Genomic DNA, 18,816 nt, shown 5'->3' with positions numbered 1-18,816 from the left:
CATGGAACATTATTCCATTTCTTTGTATCTTCCTCAATTTCTTTCTTGAGTATTCTGTAGTTTTCTGAGTACAGATTCTTTGCCTCTTTGGTTAGGTTTATTCCTAGGTATCTTATGGTTTTGGGTGCAATTGTAAATGGAATTGGCTCTTTAATTTCTCTCTCTTCTGTCTTGCTGTTGGTGTAAAGAAATGCAACTGATTTCTATGCATTGATTTTATATCCTGACACTTTACTGAATTCCTGTATGAGTTCTAGCAGTTTTGGAATGGAGTCTTTGGGTTTTCCACATAAAGTACCATACCATCTGCAAAGAGTGAGAGTTTTACTTCTTCTTTGCCAAATTGGGTGTCTTTTATTTCTTTTTGTTTTCTGATTGCTGAGGCTAGGACTTCTAGTACTATGTTGAATAGCAGTGGTCATAGTAGACATCCCTGCTGTATTCCTGATCTTAGGGGAAAAGCTCTCCATTTTTCCCCATTGAGAATGACACTCACTGTGGGTTTTTCATAGATGGCTTTTATGATATTGAGGTATATACCCTCTATCCCTATACTGTGAAGAATTTAATTGAGAAAGAATGTTGTACTTTGTCAAATGCTTTTTCTGCATCTACTGAGAGTATCATATAAAAGAAATCAATAATTATAAGAATATATTATGAGTAACTATATGCCAACAAATTAGACAATCTGGAAGAAATGGATGCATTCCTAGAGACATATAAACTACAATACTGAACCAGGAAGAAAGAGAGAACTAGAACAGACCCATAATTAGCAAGGAAATTGAAGCAGTAATCAAAAAAATCTCCTAAGAAAGAAGAGCCCAGGACCAGATGTCTTTTCAGGGAAATTTTACTAAACATTTAAAAAAGAATTAATACCTATTCTTCTGAAACTGTTCCAAAAAATACAAATGGAAGGAAAACTTCCAAAGTCATTTTATGATGCCAGCAATCCCTTGATTCCAAAACCAGACAAAGACCCCATAAAAAAGGAGAACTACAGACCAATATCCTGCTGAACATGGACTCCAAAATTCTCACCAAAATACTAGCCAATAGGATCCAACAGTACATGAAAAGGATTATTTACCCCAAACAAGTGGGATTTATTCCTCGGCTGCAAGGTTGGTTCAACATTTGCAAATCAATCAATGTGATACACTACTTTAATAAAAGAATTAATTTACTTATTTATGAGGAATCAAGTTCTTCAATTTAGGGAAATCTTAGCTTTTTCAGCCACTTAGTTATCCTATGTGTGTGTGTGTTCCGTGTTTCTTTCTGTTCATACCTATATTCCCTCATGGAATTTCTTGAAGTATCTGCTGTAGCCTTACAACATAGATCTTATCTGCTCTTTCATTTTTATATCTCTTCTCTTTTTCCATGATGTTTCTGAATAAACTGTATATTATTATTTTCAAATTTGTTTTCTCTGTGTCCAGCTTAGAGTTTATTTAAATTTCCATGTTGGTGTATTTCATTCTCAAGTCTAATATTTATCATTTTCCATGATTTTCTATTATAATTTTTCTGCTTATATCTATATCTATATCTATATATGAATATCCCTAAATCGAACAAGAATATATATGAATATATATATCCATAGATAAAAAATGGAAAAAATGGAAAAGAATATCCCTAAATTGAACAAGAATATATATGGATATATATATGGATATATATATATGGATATATATATGGATATATATATATATATTCTTGTTCAATATAGGGATATTCTTTTCCATTTTTTCCATATATATCCATATATATTCTTGTTCACATATATATGGGTATATATATGTATATATCCATATATATCTAGATATAGATATATCTACATATATATGGATATGTAGATATATCTATATATATCCATATATATCTATATTGATCTATCCATATATATCTAGATATATATCTATATAGATATACATATATCTATATATCCATATGTATCTATATATAGAGAGATCTATTGATATATATAGAGAGAGATGTATTGATCTCTATATAGATACATATGGATATATATATAGATATATCTAAATATCCATATATATATATATATATATATATATATATATCTCCATATATATTCTTGTTCAATTTAGGGATATTCTTTTCCATTTTTTCCATTTTTTATCTTTGAGGATCCCAAACATATTTCTTTTCTTTTTTTTTTAGATCTGTCATTTAAACATCTCATTTTCACTTAATCTTGAGTAAATTCATTTTATGATTGATTTTTGATGGCTTGTTTTACTAGAGATGGTTATCTTCATGGATTTTAGAAATTTCTCTTCAATATCATCTTGAATAGGAGTTTTCAATTTTTGCCCTGACTTTATGTGTTTACTCATCACTGTTTCAGGTGTTGCTTCTTCTAGTTCAGCCCACTCCATCACTACCCCCACTCTTGGTTCAAAAATACATCCTGTATTTGTCTTATCACTTTCAGTCCTTAAGCTAGCCAGAGGCTTGACATGATTGCCATGCCTACATTATCTAATCTCTCTAGATACACTATTTCATTGAAGTAACCATCCTAGGAAGCAACCAGCAGTAATTTTTTCCCTTCTTTTTTTTTTTTAAACTCAATTTTATTTTTTCAGTGTTCCAAGATTGTTTATGCACCATACCCAGTGCTCCATGCAATACTTATCCCTCTTAATCCCCTCTTTTTAAGAGCAAATGAGTCCAATTTCAGTGTCTGATTTTCAGCAGTGTGCCTGGTTCCAGTCCCCAACTTCATGTGGGATACCTTTATTTCCCATTAAACCTAAGATCTGAACACCTGTTCATCTCTACTCATCTCCAATCTAATCCAATCAGGCATCCAGATTCAACCCAGCTCCACCATTTGTTATTCCATTTACTTCAGTTCATCAGAGATATATTTTGTTGGTCAATATGACTATATCTCTCTCATTTTCTCCTGTTATATTTTTTCACCATCTTTATGTGTTTTTCACAGCAGAGAAAGGATTCAAAGTGTGAATTTAAAATTCCACCTTTATGAAATTTTTCTTATGCCTTTTCAGTGACATTAGACGAGTTCATTGTGTGAATGCACTTAAGTATTAAGTAGTTCCCCTAAACATGGACAATGAATTATTTCTACTTTGGGGGCCTTTAAAACAAAGTATTGCACTGAAAATCTTTTTGTGGATATCTTCATATACTCCAGCTGTTCTTTACATGAATTTCTAGAAATGAAAAGTTTGGGCAAATTTATATTTTTACCAGCAGGTGGAGGGCCTCTTTTCTCCATAATCTTGCCATCATTATATAATATCAATATTATTTTCTTTTGTCCAATATAAAGAATGTATCTGTGAGTTTCTTTTCCATGAGAGGTAGACATGAAATTTCCCTGCCTAATTCCTCATTAATAATATAACTGTATCTTGTTGGTTGGAAGTAAGGGACCAGGTTTGAGAGAGTATAGTTTTAGGTCAAAGGTAGGTCCTTTGAAATTAGAAGCTCTTAAATATTTATTTTAATTAATTAATTAGCTCCTAAATATTAATGATTGTATTATAGTTTTAATTTAGGTCACATTCTATTCTTTGCAGGAATAAAGTAACTTATTAACTTTCCTACACTTTTACTCTGATAGATAGCAATTTACGTATAAAGAAAAAGCCATTGTGACCACCTAATGCGAACTGATTACCCTGACAACTTTTAAATGTTTAAGCTAGCATTTGGAAGTCTTCAAAAAATAAATATGAACACTGAATTTAGCATCTTGAGTAGTTTAAAGGTTTTTAAGCTTTTAAGGCTAATAATTTAATTAAAGTAAATTTTAAAATATCAAAAACATCATAGATATATACATATATTTAATCCAATATTGTATTTAAGGTTCCCTTTAATACCTGAAATATTCATAAATATGCATATATAATTATGAGTTATGACTCCTCAAATATTTGATACATTATGGTTTACTATATTGAAGATCAAATTAGAATCATATTGTTACACTTCACATTTTACGTTTATTTATTTATTTATTTATTTGACAGAGAAAGAGAGTGAGTACAAGCTGTGGGAGTGGCAGGCAAATGGACTTCCCACTGAGCAAGGAGCCCACTGCCAGGCTTGATCCCAGGACCCTGACTGAGATCATGACCTGAACCAAAGCTAGATGTTTATCCAACTGAGCCACCCAGGTGCCCCGATTTTTAATTTTTATTTATTTATTATTTGTGTGTGTGTGTGTAAGAGCACTTAAATTCTCCTTTTAGCAAATTTCAGTTGCATAATACAGTATTATCAACTATAGTCACTATGTTATACTGTATTTCCCTTTGATAATGCAACATAAATTTTATTTCACTTCCGATTTTTTACATTAAGTTTTGATTAACCTGATGATTACTTGATACATACATGTGATGTTTCATTAAAAACATTATTACATGGATAATCCAAATCCCAATCAATACACATAAAATTATCTCTCAGAATCCAATTCTCCAAAGATACCCAGTATATGGGGTCAAAGTTACACACCCACAAATATGCTATTTTTACATAAGTATTATTTTGAGCTGAAAGCATTTGAAGTTCAAAAGATGTAGAAAGAAGTCTTCCTATAGCTTCCCTTATATGACTATAAGCATAAAACTTCTGAGAAATGAGGACTTCCATAAATCCTTTTCTAGGGAAATTTTATGGCCATGAAGAAAATAAAAAATCAGTGCCTAGATGGACCTGCACACATTTTACTTACTAGCCCTTATCTTCCATTAGTTCTCAGATATATTAATCTACCTACAACTTCCCATCCCTACAAACTTGAAGTTCTTTTCTGTTCTTTGGTCACCTTCCCACAAATTTACTATTATTTACTATTATTGCTAAGATTCTATAAGCCCAAGTTCTAACCAGCCCCTGGAGTTACTCATCACTGAGTTTTCTCACATGCATGTAAGATGCATGTATATATAAACTTGCTTTTTCTTCCTTTTTTTTTTTATTAAGCCATTTATTGTCTGTCTAATTTTAAGGGCCCCAGTCAATGAAACTGATGTGGGTATAGAAAATTCTTTTTTCCTCCTTTCATTATTATTTATCATGTTATCTATTAAAGTTTAATCAATATAATGTGTTCCAAAAATATAATTTCTAAATTTAAAGTCACATTTTTAAATCAATAACCCCCAAACAAAGACACTTAATGTAACGATTGAAAAGAGTCACATAATTGTGAAAACTATTGTTGCAAAAGTAACCATTTTGAAAACATAAAGAATGATCCTCAGGAGTGTTTATTTTTCTATGCCTATGTTAGCTTATATTTATCTCTTTATTTCTTAGTCAAATGCTTAATTGTAACCAGGAAGTGTGTCCAGATAAAGAAACACAATTTCTTTTTTTATCTTTAGATGCCCATGGGCCATGTGGTTTCCAGTGTGTTTGCTTTATAATAGCTGTGATAACTTTTCATTTCTATGTTTTGGGTGAAATACTTAATAAGGAGCAAAATGAATCACCAGATATTAGGCAATTCAAAAAGCAATTTCACCACATCCCAGAGATGATTCCATAATATATCCTGAAATCTATAGGGATTGTTTCCATTGGATTATTTGGTGGATGATATAATCCATTTCAAAAATTATACCTCTATAGCTATTGTAATATATTTTTTCTCTAAACTTCAACTCATCAAGTGGTATTGAGAGGAAAATAAATAAGTTGGTTTATTATGTCAGATAGAACCTACTCTATGTAGAAAAACAAAATGGACCAGACATAATAATAGAATAACATCATAAAAAATAGAAGCCTCATGACTTTCAAAACAATTCAAAGGTTTGAATGACAGTCATCACCTTTATCTTAATGAAATCTAGCAACAGCATGATTAAATTTAGGAATCTACTGTACTTGAAAATAAATGTATATAATTCTGCCTTTTTGTTCCATTCATCTTCATGAAATTTTAGGGTGAGGGTTTATCTGTGGAAAGAGGAATGTTGTCTGTGTATTAAGCACTTCTTTCAGCAGTCTGAAATTCCAAATTCTGAATCTGGATTACATGGTTTCAAATCCCAAGTATGCCATGTGGCTCTTTTGACTTGTTTTAACTTGAGCATGTTAAAAACTCTTCTAGGCTTCAGTTTTATTCACTGTGAGTTAGGATGATGAAATGAGTTCATGGCAAAAACACTCTTTAGAGCTGTGTTGGGTCCATAAATAGTTCTCTGTAAGTATCAGCTCATATTATTATCACACATATAATGTAAACAAACATACTAGAAACACGAGAACCCTTTTTATGCGGTAAGATATACACTGAAGTTGGGCCGAAGGATTATAGCTCTAGGAAGCCCAAGGTAGAAGCTGAACCAACGTACCTGTACTCCGACAGGAAAACTTGGTTTTATGATCACACAGTCGTAATGTCCCATTGCAGCCTTTTTCATCGCTACCATCTTCACAATCTTTTTCCCCATCACAGCGCCACAGATCAGGAATGCAATTTCCATCAGGATGGCACTGAAATTCATTCCCGTTACAACCAGCAGGAGAACGAATCTCTTAAATTGAAATGAGGGAGGAAGAGGCAGAGGGGGAAGGATAGGAGAGAAATTATTATTTTACTTGATGATAATTTTTTCATGTTCTTTTTCTTTTCAGGCATTAGTATGCTGCCAGAGAGAATATATTTTCACTTTAGTTGTTTAATAGCTATAATACCATCTGATATTTGCAAATTCATTTTAGAAATATTAATGATAGAAGAAAAGATGTTTCTTCCCTCCCACAGAATTCCTGAAAGTGCCACATACATTAGGAAAAAGGAAGATATGTAGATACTCTGTTGTGATTTGTATTAGAAACTCAAGAATGAGATCTTTAAAGGGCTTTTTGCCATGGCATATAAAAGAGATTTCACACTCATTCTACACTAAATGTTTAGACTTTGGTTGGTCTTTTGACATTCCTTTAGGCAACTTCTTTCAGACTAGTAAAAGGTAAATAACCAAAAAATCATAGGTGCTTTCTAGTTAACAATATCTTTGAAGAACAATGTCCAAATTTTTAAAAAAGAACAAACAAAAAACTCCAGATAATAAGCAAATTCTTTAGGACATAAGATTTCAATTCTAGAATGAGAACAGGCACATATAAGAATTTAATGAGGTACTACACATTCAATTTCAACTTATCAATTAATAATTCATAGAGTTTGAATTAATAGTATTCCTCAAACCTCAAAATATATAGGTTAAATTCTACAGGTTAAATTCTCACATAGGCAAGAATAAGGGAACATAAATATTGGGGATATGGATGCTTTACTGCACAACAACTGAATATGGCTATCATTAACAGTATTTTAAATTTTTATTAATATCTAATATTATGAAATGTCATATTAACCAGTATCTCCAAATTCTGTTGTAAAATAGATTTTGCTATTATTTTTCTAAATAGAAGTTTTAATCTAATAAACTTGTTGAGTATTTCATACAGCTATATTCAACAATTTTTCTACATTGCATCTATAATAGCAATTAATCTCATTATGACCAATTTGTAATAGTTTCAGGTGCATTACCCACCACTTAAAGCTGGTTTGGTAGGAATCATGTGATTATGAGTTATGATTAAATTTACTTGAGATCAAAGCTAACAATATCATTTATATCACCAAGGCAGTTACTTAATCTTTTTAGATCTCTGTGTGTTTACCTAGAAAGCAAAGAATCTACAGGGTTGTTGTGAGGAATGAATTGCATATCTGTAAATAATTATTTTAACTACAAAATTTTGTTATTTTTCCTGTTATTTTCTATGATATAAATATTCATTTCTTGAATTTTTCTCAATTTAAAAACTTTCAAAAACTGTGTCAGGTGATACAGTACCATGAAGATGCACAAAGTAGACTTACCTCTACTTATTGTTTCTAGAGCAGGAACAACAGCAACAAAAATAAGTAAAATGAGTCTTACTGAAGTAGGAATAAAGAAGTTCATTGGATAGAATATACCTGTTCCAATTCACAGAAAATCTACAGGACTAATTTTTTTATTGTTTATAATACCTTTATTCATACTAAAATTTAGAAGCAACCAAGATATTCCTCTGTAGGGGAATGGATAAATAAACTCTGGTACACCCAAACAATGGATTATCATATAGTGCTAAAATAAATGCACTATCAATCCATGAAGAGACATGGAAGAACAGTAAATGCAAATCACTAACTGAAAGAAAGAAATCTACAAAGGCTATGTAAGATAAGACTACCTAAGATACCACTACATAAGCTATGACTCCAACTATGACATTCTGGAAAGGGTAAAACTATGGAGATTATGAGTGCCAGAGTGGTTCAGTCAGTTGAGCATCTGACTCTTGATTTTGATTCAGATCATAAATCTCAGAGTTAGGAGATTGATCCTGGCATTAGTCTGGGTGTGGAGCCTGCTTAAGATTCTCTCTCTTATAGGACTAATTTTTAAAAGTAACAACTGCAAAGAGCACTTCTACTCATCACACCCAACTTACAGTGAAGGCATCGAGTTTAAGATGGCTTCCTTCCAAAAAAGAGACTTTTTCTACTTTTCTAGTCATGCAAATCATTCTAACTTTGGGTATATAGGGTCTTCATGATTAAACAAAATTCTTGTGGGGATCCCTGGGTGGCTCTGTTGGTTAAACTTCTGCCTTCAGCTCAGGTCACGATCCCAGGGTCATGGAATTGAGTCCTACATTGAGTTCCTTGCTCAGTGGGGAGTCTGCTTCTCCCTCTCCCTCTGCCACGCCCCCTACCTGTGCGCAGTCTCTCTCTCTCTGACAAAATCTAAAATGAACAAACAAAAATAAGTAAACAAAATACTTGCTTCCACACATACAATCAACAAAGATGGTGCAGTCTGTGCACATTCAAGAGATATATATGAAATGCCATACAGCAAACTCCCACCATATTTAATTTGTTATTTGCAGAGTGTACTACTTAGCAGTACAGCCTAACTACTACAGTGGTAAAGAATGCTGGGACAGGTCTCATAAACAAGATATTGTGAAGTTTCAAACCTGGAGTCTTTTTAAATGTAATTTGAGAATCTTATGTGATTTCAATATTCAGGAATAACAAAGGAGACAAATCAAATGGAGTTCCAAGACCTAAAGTGATTCCATGGTGAGGAGGCCAGCTGTCATGCAACAGTGAAATGGCTGTTTTCTTTCACTGACTACTTAAACTCCCTTGAAAACAAAATACAAACTTTGGCTCAGCTGAATTTTATAACCTGTAGTATGAGCTCAGCCAATCACGTATAAAAGTTGTATTTCAGGTAATTTTCACTCAGTGATTCCAAATATTTAATAATGGAGGGTACAGTCTATTGATTTTTCTATATTCTGTAAAATAAGAGTTGAAGACTGGCAGCTCCTATATTGAATCTGTCCCTCAGTATGTTTAATTTGGCAAACATACTATTGACCTCTTAAAAATCTGAAGATTTCCTATAAAAATATCTAGATTTTCCAGTTCCTTGAAAAGTAAGATTCTTGGGCTAGCATCCTTGCAAGGTAACAACTGGTATAATACATTACATGTATTAACATATGTATATGTACATATAATGTAAATAAAATATCATGTGTATTAAGATCCTATTGAATTAAATATTAAATTAAATTAATATCCTATTTAATTTAATCCTATTAATATCCCATTTAATGAAGAGATGAAGATACACATTTTCATTGTATTTTCCCTAGTGGATTTTTTTTCCTTGGGGGAGGTAGACAGTAGGGCAAAACTACATTTTCTTTTGCTTTTGAATCTACTTCTGAAAAGCTGTAGGGAAAATTTGGTTTTACATTTGCTTCAATATTGGTACTAATTTTACTCTCTTGTGCAAATTAGTATTCTTTCTTTGTAAGTCCACCTTATGGATATTCATGAATAATCCTGAAATTCATCACGCTTCTCTCTTTGCAATACTTTCTTAGAATTTAGAGACAAAATTATGAATCCTTTTTCATATATGTATTTATTTGGCTCAATCTTACCCTCAGATTTATTTACACTGCTAACTCTTTTTCTGCCCTTTTAAAAAAGTCCTTCCTCTTCATCTTTATAGTATTTTATCTTTCCAGGTTATTGTTTAGGTTATTTCTGGAATAATATGCATGTTAACCAAATAAAGAAACAGGACTGTTATATGTAAGGAAATTTTGAGAAGAAATAACATATTTTACATTTAAAAGTACCCTTATTGAGGAAACACTTTATTAGCTCAAATAAAATAAAATGGTATATACCAAATCCAACAGTATATTTCTATTCCTCTTCCCATCCTTTCTTTCTTCAGATATTATGTTGCCTCAAAAATATCAATAATAATGAAAGGAATTCTATGTTTAACTACTTCTTGTCAAAGTAATGCTTCGGCTCTTTTAAACATATTTTGAATTTGGTTTCAAAGATCTAGTTCTTTAAAGTCATGTTAGATCATTAACCCAATGACCTAATGGGAAATTCTCAAAAAGATTTATGTAAACTCAGAAATCTAGATAGATTAACCTGATTCAAAAAAGAAACTTGCAAAAGGTAAACTGCTGCTTCGGGAGAAGGGGTTGCCTGTGATCCAGCAGTATGGGGACTTTACATGTAGAATCTAAGACTTTTAGCTCAATGTTACTTACTGCTGGAAATAAATTGTGGCTACACAAATCAAGGTGGAATTGATAAAAGGGAGAGTATGCTGCTATTGTCTGAGGTGTATTTTTTTTTAATAATTCCATTTGCATTTTCTTTGCTTCTCCTGGTATTGTTTGGTTTGTCTATTCATACTTCATAAGTGAATCTATTCATTTGTTTTCTTATTCTAAACAAACACTTATCTTATAAATCTAAATACAAATGTGATGTTTCCCTGAAGCTTTTCTTTTCTTCTTCCTAAACTACTCATGTCTAAACCTCTACGGATTGGTATACTACTAACTGACACCACAATCAACCAGATCATAACAAGTTTAAAATGAGGGTATAGTCTGAAGAAGGAAATACAAAACCATTATAAATATTAAAATCTAAATGATGAAATAATTCTTTTTAATAGTGTTTACATACATGTCACTAATGTATCCCTTCTGGATCTAGTTATATTATTTCCCCAAACCTGGACTCTCTTTCTGTTTATACTTCATCTATTAATGTCCATAAATTTCTTTAAGACTCGATTAAAATAAAACGACTATATAGAATTGGGTCTCTTTTTCTGGTTTTTGCATATTCAGGAATTCATGGATAAGCTTTAGAGATTTATAAGATCTCAGATTTTACATGATATTTTACATTACTATATATATTTTCCCTCTGTGGAAGGAATTCAGAGCTTTTTTTTAATTCACAGAGAATTCCAAGGAGAATTCCAAGACCAATTTCACACTTTTCTGTTTTTATTTTTAATTCCAATTCTATACACCTTGCATGTAAATAGTAGTTTATATGGTATTTGATTTTGCTTGGGCTTCAAATTCATCATACTAGAATGAATTAAACCCCAGTGAAAAAAGGATCAGTCATCTGTTCCTTTTCATTTTGATTAAAAATAAACAAAACTGCTCATTGAGAGAACCCATTTCACAGAAACAAAACCCACAAATAAATATGCCTTATTTATACAGATGATAAGCAGCAGAAATGATATTTAGCCCACATAATTAAACTTTAGAGACTGCTTTCTTTACCATTGTACCATTTCTACCTTTTTGCAAGTTTTTTCTCACGTAGAGTATAAGAATGAAAATAAAGAAATAATCAGCTCATATTATAACAATCACGAAGTAACGATATTTGTTTTTTGTGTTTCAAGTACTTTTGTTCAGTCTATTTCTTTTCAAAAAAGTGCAATCTTCATTTTATTCTGTTCCAAAGTCATGGTGAAATTTGGTCTTTTATGAAAATGAGAGAGTACCATAGATTCTTACAACAGAGGAAAAGAGAAGAGTTCTGCTCATGATTAAGAGTCAGGCAGGGGCAAGGGAAAAAAGTAGAATGGGAAAAAAAAGATAATCTGTACTGTTAGCAGCATTCATAAAATTCTGTGTAGTGTGAGGTGGAGAAGAGGAGAAAGAGAAAACTAGACTGGTGGGCAAAGCCGGAACCTTGAGTGGCCCTGCATGCTTTGCTAAACGGTATGGATTTAAGCCTGAAAGCTACTGGGAATCATAGAAAGACCTTTCACTAGATTCTGATAATGCTCAGATACACAATATTTATAGATCACTTGGGGAGCATCGAGACAATAAATAGAAAAAGAAAAAAATTCCAAGATGCTTTAAATTTACAAGGATATCTATACATTTGTGTATGTGTGTGTAAATAAACATACATATATATATATATTTATATTTCATTAGCTCAAACACTCAAAGTTTATACTAAAGTCAAAAAGACTATCACACACACACACACACACACACACTCACACATGTATGCACACACATTTTTATATTCTTTCCCTTTCCATGTCTCATCCAATTCCCTCACATACATTAAAAATACCCCAACCTATTTTTCAGTATCTGTTAGGCTTGGGTGTATGTTGATGTTTAGAAATGCTGTCCTCTGCCAGAAAACAGGAAAAAAAAAATTGTGGAGTTTTATTTCCTCCGAACCTCTTGCCAAATGAAATTTGCTTCTGTTAACAGTTGTTGATTTTCCCCGGGATGGAGAGCTGCATTTCTCTGAGGAGCTTGTGATGACCTTTCCAACCGGAGTTCCGGCCCTTGTGGTTCCCCAGAGTCCCAGTTGCTTAAGCTTCCGGGCTTGGCATACAATCTATCTTCGTAATATGGCTTGTCCCAATGGAGTGTTAAAATGATGACTGTGTTTATATGTATATGCTCATGCTGCTTTACTGTTATGTTTTCATGTTGCTGATGCTGGTTATATTTTTAACTAATGCAATTTTATTGTATTTTTGCCCTGAAGCTATTTAAACCAAGCATTCAATTTGCGTGACCTGATAAATAAATAAATGCAGAGCCCTGAAGGAAATGTGGCAACCAATGGTAGAATTTATCCCAATATTTAAATGAATTCACCGTGACTAAATACTTGCAGTTAGAAGACTAGCAACTGTACAGAGATATAAAGGAATTTTTCCACCAAAAGCTAAAAAAAAATGAAAATCAGGATTGAAAAATATATATACCATGATTTTGTTTGTTTGTTTTTTTAGTCAGAATACATTTTTTGGCTTATAAGAAACGTTAAAGTCCCCCTGAGAAAATAACTAATAATGGTGTTGTAAATATAATGAATTATTTAAATTGTGCGACCAATCTAGGTAGAAAAGAACTACTTTTTTATTGTTTTAATGGAGATTATACATTAATTTGTCATTCATTGTAAAATGCTTTGAAAAGTAAAAAGCACTGTGCATACAGCTTCCTGTATTACCTATAATCACCATGTGTCAGTCCCTATTCGGTTCCTAACTTGAATCATTACGCATTAGTAATTCCTATACCTAAGGCAGCTGTTTGCTCCAGATATGTAGATATTCTTCACTTGCCTAAAAGTACTGCGAATCAGTTGGGTGGTGTATCAATAGTTTCATTTCATTTGCCAGCAGGCTGTGGGCCTAACCTTGGCCTTTCTGCCTCAAGGGAACCTTAACATTCCCTTTAGTAGGGTAGGCTCTCCTTGGTTTCTACAGATCCTTAGGGGAGGGGTGCTTGCCTCCCAGACTGTAGAGAACCAGTGCCAGGACTGATGGGATGCACTGTTCTGCTCTTCTTCATGTTACATGGGACAGAACATGTTGCCTGGGGCTGTTGCTTATGTGATGGCAATATAATCTCTGCTATGAACTAATAATGAAGTCAAGCCCAGGGCCTCCCCTCTTTAACTTGTCTTCATCCCTTTAGACCTTGACCTTGATGATGGTTATAGATGCTATATCATTTGGTTATTAATCTGACTGTCCCTCACTCCCTCCCACCCCAACACACTTTCAGGGTATGGTAGTTGTATTTTACTTTCAATCCTACCAACTCTTTTTACCCTTACATGTAGCACTCACTGAGGATTATCCTGATAAGAAGTTGGATGGAACTATCAAAACCATTTATTAGTACATGGGATTTAATGGGAACTTTAATAATAAATAAGAGGCCATATTTTACATCTTTAATGTCTATTGTCTGGGTCAGTTAGAAAAGTGGAAGTAAAAGAAAAAAAAAAAGAAAAGTTGAAGAGAAGGAAATGAGAAAGAAAGTGTGGCTACCTAAGTACAGAGTCAACTATTACAATACTAAAATGATTTTAGTGTTGGAAATGCATAGACACAGAGACACAAAAAATATACTGAAGCAAAATTTCAATGTATGACACTAAATATCTATGACAATGTATGACATCTAAATATATTTTAAAGTAAAATATATAAGTGAAATTCTATGTAAAACAAATAAAACGTTGTTTTTAGTTCATTAAAATTAATTTTTGGTGAGCCCAAGTGGCTCACTCAGTAAAGCATTTGACCCTTGATTTTGGTTCACGACATGCATGATCTCAGGGTTGGGAGATAAGCTCTGCATTGAGCTCCGCACTGGACTTGGAGCCTGCTTAGGATTCTCTCTCTCCCTTTCCCTTTGTCCCTTCCTACCTTTCCCTCTCTCTAAAATAATAATAACAATAACTAAGTTTTGATATTTGGAACTCTACCATGAGCATTCCATTTAAAATTTAATATCTCATGGAAATGATGAACTTCTATAATATCTAAATGTTAGCGTACAGAATGTATTAATGTGCTGAATTCCCTATATAATCGAGATATCTATTTTTCCATTTATCGTTCGAATTAGCCAGTTATCTTAAGAGATATGTTAGATACCAACTATTAACTACAACAGGTTGCAATACAGATATTTTACATTTGGAATTTACTTCTTGGCTTAGCAATACACTTAGCTCACAATAGGCATCAAATATTTACTGGAAACAATTCTAAAATATTATATCATTTAATTTGATTTTTTAAAATAATGTGGAACATTCTTACATAGAAATAATGTGTATGAGTACACACACACACACACACACACACACATATCTGAGGAAAGGCCAGAGAATATTATTTAGAAATTATTAATGGCTTATATTTTCTTTCTTTGGACTTTTTTTTCTCACCATTATTTTTTGCCTTTGTCTTAAAAGGTTGATTCTATAGAATGGGCATAAAGGAATATTTAAGATTATAGTTCTTTTAGAGTGTGTCTCCACTTGTGTTTTAGATAATGGGTCAGCAAGCTATGACCTGCAGACCAATTCTGGTCCACTACCTGTTATCATAAATAAAATTTTATTGGAACACAGTCATAAGCATTTGTAGACATATACTCTATGGCTTCTTTTGTTCTAGAACAGGAGTTGGGTAGTTGCAATAGGCAAGATCTAAAATATTTACTCTCTGACCTTTTACGGAAAATGTTTGTCAACTCCTGTTCTAAAATGGGGAAAATTTTGGTTATGATTCATAGAACACCCCATTTAAGTGCATATATATCAAAAATAACAACATGCTGTGCTGAAAGATTCTGATACACGTGAATATTCTGTGCCAGGAAGGTCATGTCAATTTAAGTGGATGCTCTTAAGCTCCAAAGTTATTTGTGGGAAGGTTTTAGATGCAAATAATGACAACTACTTTTCCTTGGGAGGCCCATGTGTACACAAGTACCAACCTAAAACCAAAACAAATTTCTTACCAAAAAGTGAATAAATCTGATCATTACACTCAGGAATATAATATCTAATTGCAAATTCAGTTGATGTTCACATAAATAAAGAAACAAAGGCTGACAGTTCAAATAGGCTCTGAAAGAATCTAACTACCCACTATTTCTATGGAAAAAAGACAAAGTTCTATCCTATTGCTTATTTCTTCACTCACAAAAGCTTGACACGACTCAATTACTGAAAGGTGAACTAATTATTTTGTAGATCATCCATGCCACTTATCTCTTTTCTCTGTGAGTGTGTGTCTGTCTGTGTGTTTTTAATTTGCCTATTTTCTGCTGAATGTCTGAAAGTCCTACCATTTCACTGATCATTACCCACAACAGGAGAAGAAGGAAGCAGAATTTAAGACTATGGAAATGAATTCACTCTTGCCCTTATTTTTTGGCTCTATTAAAAGAAGAGGAAACAAGCTGAGGTTCTTCATTGAAATTAAGTCTTTCTGTTACCTACTGACTTTTGTTATTAATTATATCTTTTAAAAAACAAGAGATGTTCCTCTGCTTAGTGTCAAGATGCATAATTATCGTCTTAATACAAGAGCTAAATTTATCTAAGAATAAGTATAGATCTATTATTAATTTTCTGTATAGTTAAGATGAAGATAATTAACTTCTTCCTATTTTTATGAACTTTTTTTAATATTTACTTTTAAAAATTATACTTCTCAGTTTCCCTTCAATTGTCCTGATAATCACAGATAATGCTAGAAACATTATGGATTCTCAGAACAGGCTTTGTTATTAATTGATTAAAAAGCCTTGAGTCTTCTTTGTTCTTGATGTAAAAGTTGTCTGCAGTATTGAGGTAAAAATGACCTTTTAGGAGCTATTTTGTCCCAGAAAACAAAAAGGGTTTTCCTATGGATAAAATCCATTAATAATTAACATTGTTTTGATATCTCAGTGTTAACATTTCCTGAGGAAAATGAATCAATCTGTGAGAGAATAAAGGTAAGCCAGACAATTTGTATCTCATTGAAAGTAAATATACCTCTCTAAAAATAGATGAAGTTTAAATTTGCTTTTAGTTGTATTTTATCAGAAAATAATACATATTTTCATTAAAGAAAACTAATTAAAAATCATTAGAAGAGATCATATGATTTTGCTGAGTATATAATTTCTTAATTTCCTCAAATTCAAAGACAGTACTTTATTCATTCTCAATAAAATTCAGTGACTGAGACATAACAGCAGTTATTTTGATTGTGTATTTTAGTAAAAAATAATTGAAAGCACCTCAGAATATTTTCATAAAAGAAAAACAAAACAGATGATTGAGTCTGGTTGTGTATAGTATTTATTGGTATCTTCTTTTCTAAGTTGTTAAGATTAAACTGTGCTGCTAAAAACATGATGAGTTCAGTTGAGATGGGATATGATATAGACCAGAAATCAAGAGATAGTGGTTTTATTTAAAAAATATATATATTTATTTTATTTTATTTTATTATTTTTATTACGCTATGTTAGTCACCATACAGTATGCCATTAGTTTTTGATGTAGTGTGCCAAGATAAAACACCCAGTGCTCCATGCCCTCCTTAAGTTTTAATTTCCCTTCTCTCTGTGCTTAAATGTGTAAGTAAGTCTTTAGCCACAGATCAAGTTTTGATAACTGCACTGCTCTGGGTGGATTCAATGTCCCTAGGTAGGATATTATCCCTTTTTTGTTGGCTGTACAGTCTGACTTTCCTGGATTTTCCACAAAGAATTTAGCATAATCATTTAAATCCAAAACCTCTCCCGAACATGTCTTTATGGCTAAAAGTTTTCAGTCTTAAATCTCTAACACAGAACATGATCAGATCCTTCTAGGAAGCAGTAAGTTTTTGTTATTTTTATATACTCATAAGAATAATTTAATCTAAATGAGCCCTTTTCCTCATACACATGACTAAATAACTGAACCAAATGATCTTTCATTCTCTCCCACCTCTTTAAATTTTCTAAGTCTATGAGGTAAAACTTTTATGACAGACTAACAGATTCTTTGGGTGACTGAAGAAATTGTCTTTGTGGGAATGTCCGTAGCTATTGTAATGACAAAGCTTCAGAGTCTACTTTATCAAGTAGAGTTGTGGGAGTGAAAGAACAGAAACAAACAAAAAAAGAGGCCAGATTTATTGTGGTTATTTAATACAATGTTCCAGGTTCCTTCTAGTGCCCTTTGGGAAATTTCATTACAATGACCTATAATAAGTAGAAAGTTTTTTTTTTTTTCTATTAAAGAAAAATGAGAATGTAATTGAGAAAAATATAGTAATTACTGGGAGATCATATAAATGTTATGCTTAAAGAGTTAGGAAAAAGGGAAAGGGTGAATTATATTCCATCCTTACAGAAGCAGGGAGCTGGATGGAAGAATAAAGAAGAGAATCTTTGCTTGAAACTCCAGCTGTGTAATCCTAGGCAAGTATTTTAATCTGTCTGAGTAACCCTTATTGTGAGGATTAAATGGAATAACAAATGTAAAACACCTGGCAATTAGTGGTTTGCCAACATATGCTAACTCCTCTTCCCCACTGAATTTTTAGTAATGGAATCTTCTCACTGGCACTTACTGTTAAATAATAGATACAAAAAAAAAAATTAAGCTCTTTGTATCTTTCTGGAACTTACTATCTATTGGACACAGAGGATGTAAACAAAAACAAAAATAAAAGACAAGGGAGATGTCCTATCTCTTTTATTCTATTGAATCATGGACTAAAAGTGCAAATATTTATCGGATAAATGAAAGTGATTATATTTTATTAAAGAGAAGTACATGAATAGATCAGTATGCCTAGTCTTTTTTTTTTTTTTTTTTATTTGACAGAGAGAGATCACAAGTAGGCAGAGAGACAGGGAGGAGGAAGCAAGCTCCCTGCTGAGCAGAGAGCCCGATGCGGGACTCGATCCCAGGACCCTGAGATCATGACCTGAGCCGAAGGCAGCGGCTTAACCCACTGAGCCACCCAGGCGCCGCAGTATGCCTAGTCTTAAACATCACCATGAAAA

The 18,816-nt window shown here is 32.5% G+C and overlaps 1 protein-coding gene across 1 annotated transcript in view; it reads right to left on the bottom strand.

Annotated features, from left to right (window-relative positions):
- The window catches only part of LRP1B (LDL receptor related protein 1B), a 1,985,448-nt gene that overhangs the window by 718,794 nt on the left and 1,247,838 nt on the right, over positions 1–18,816 (bottom strand). Inside the window, exon 21 of the mRNA XM_044242553.1 lies at positions 6,387–6,569. Coding sequence (XP_044098488.1) covers positions 6,387–6,569 — 183 coding nt within the window. The remainder of the gene's footprint in view (positions 1–6,386; positions 6,570–18,816) is intronic.

The sequence above is a fragment of the Neovison vison genome, chromosome 3 (assembly GCF_020171115.1).
Source record: "Neovison vison isolate M4711 chromosome 3, ASM_NN_V1, whole genome shotgun sequence".
In the NCBI taxonomy this organism is placed as follows: domain Eukaryota; kingdom Metazoa; phylum Chordata; class Mammalia; order Carnivora; family Mustelidae; genus Neogale; species Neogale vison.
This window is presented reverse-complemented; position numbering and strand designations above follow the sequence as displayed.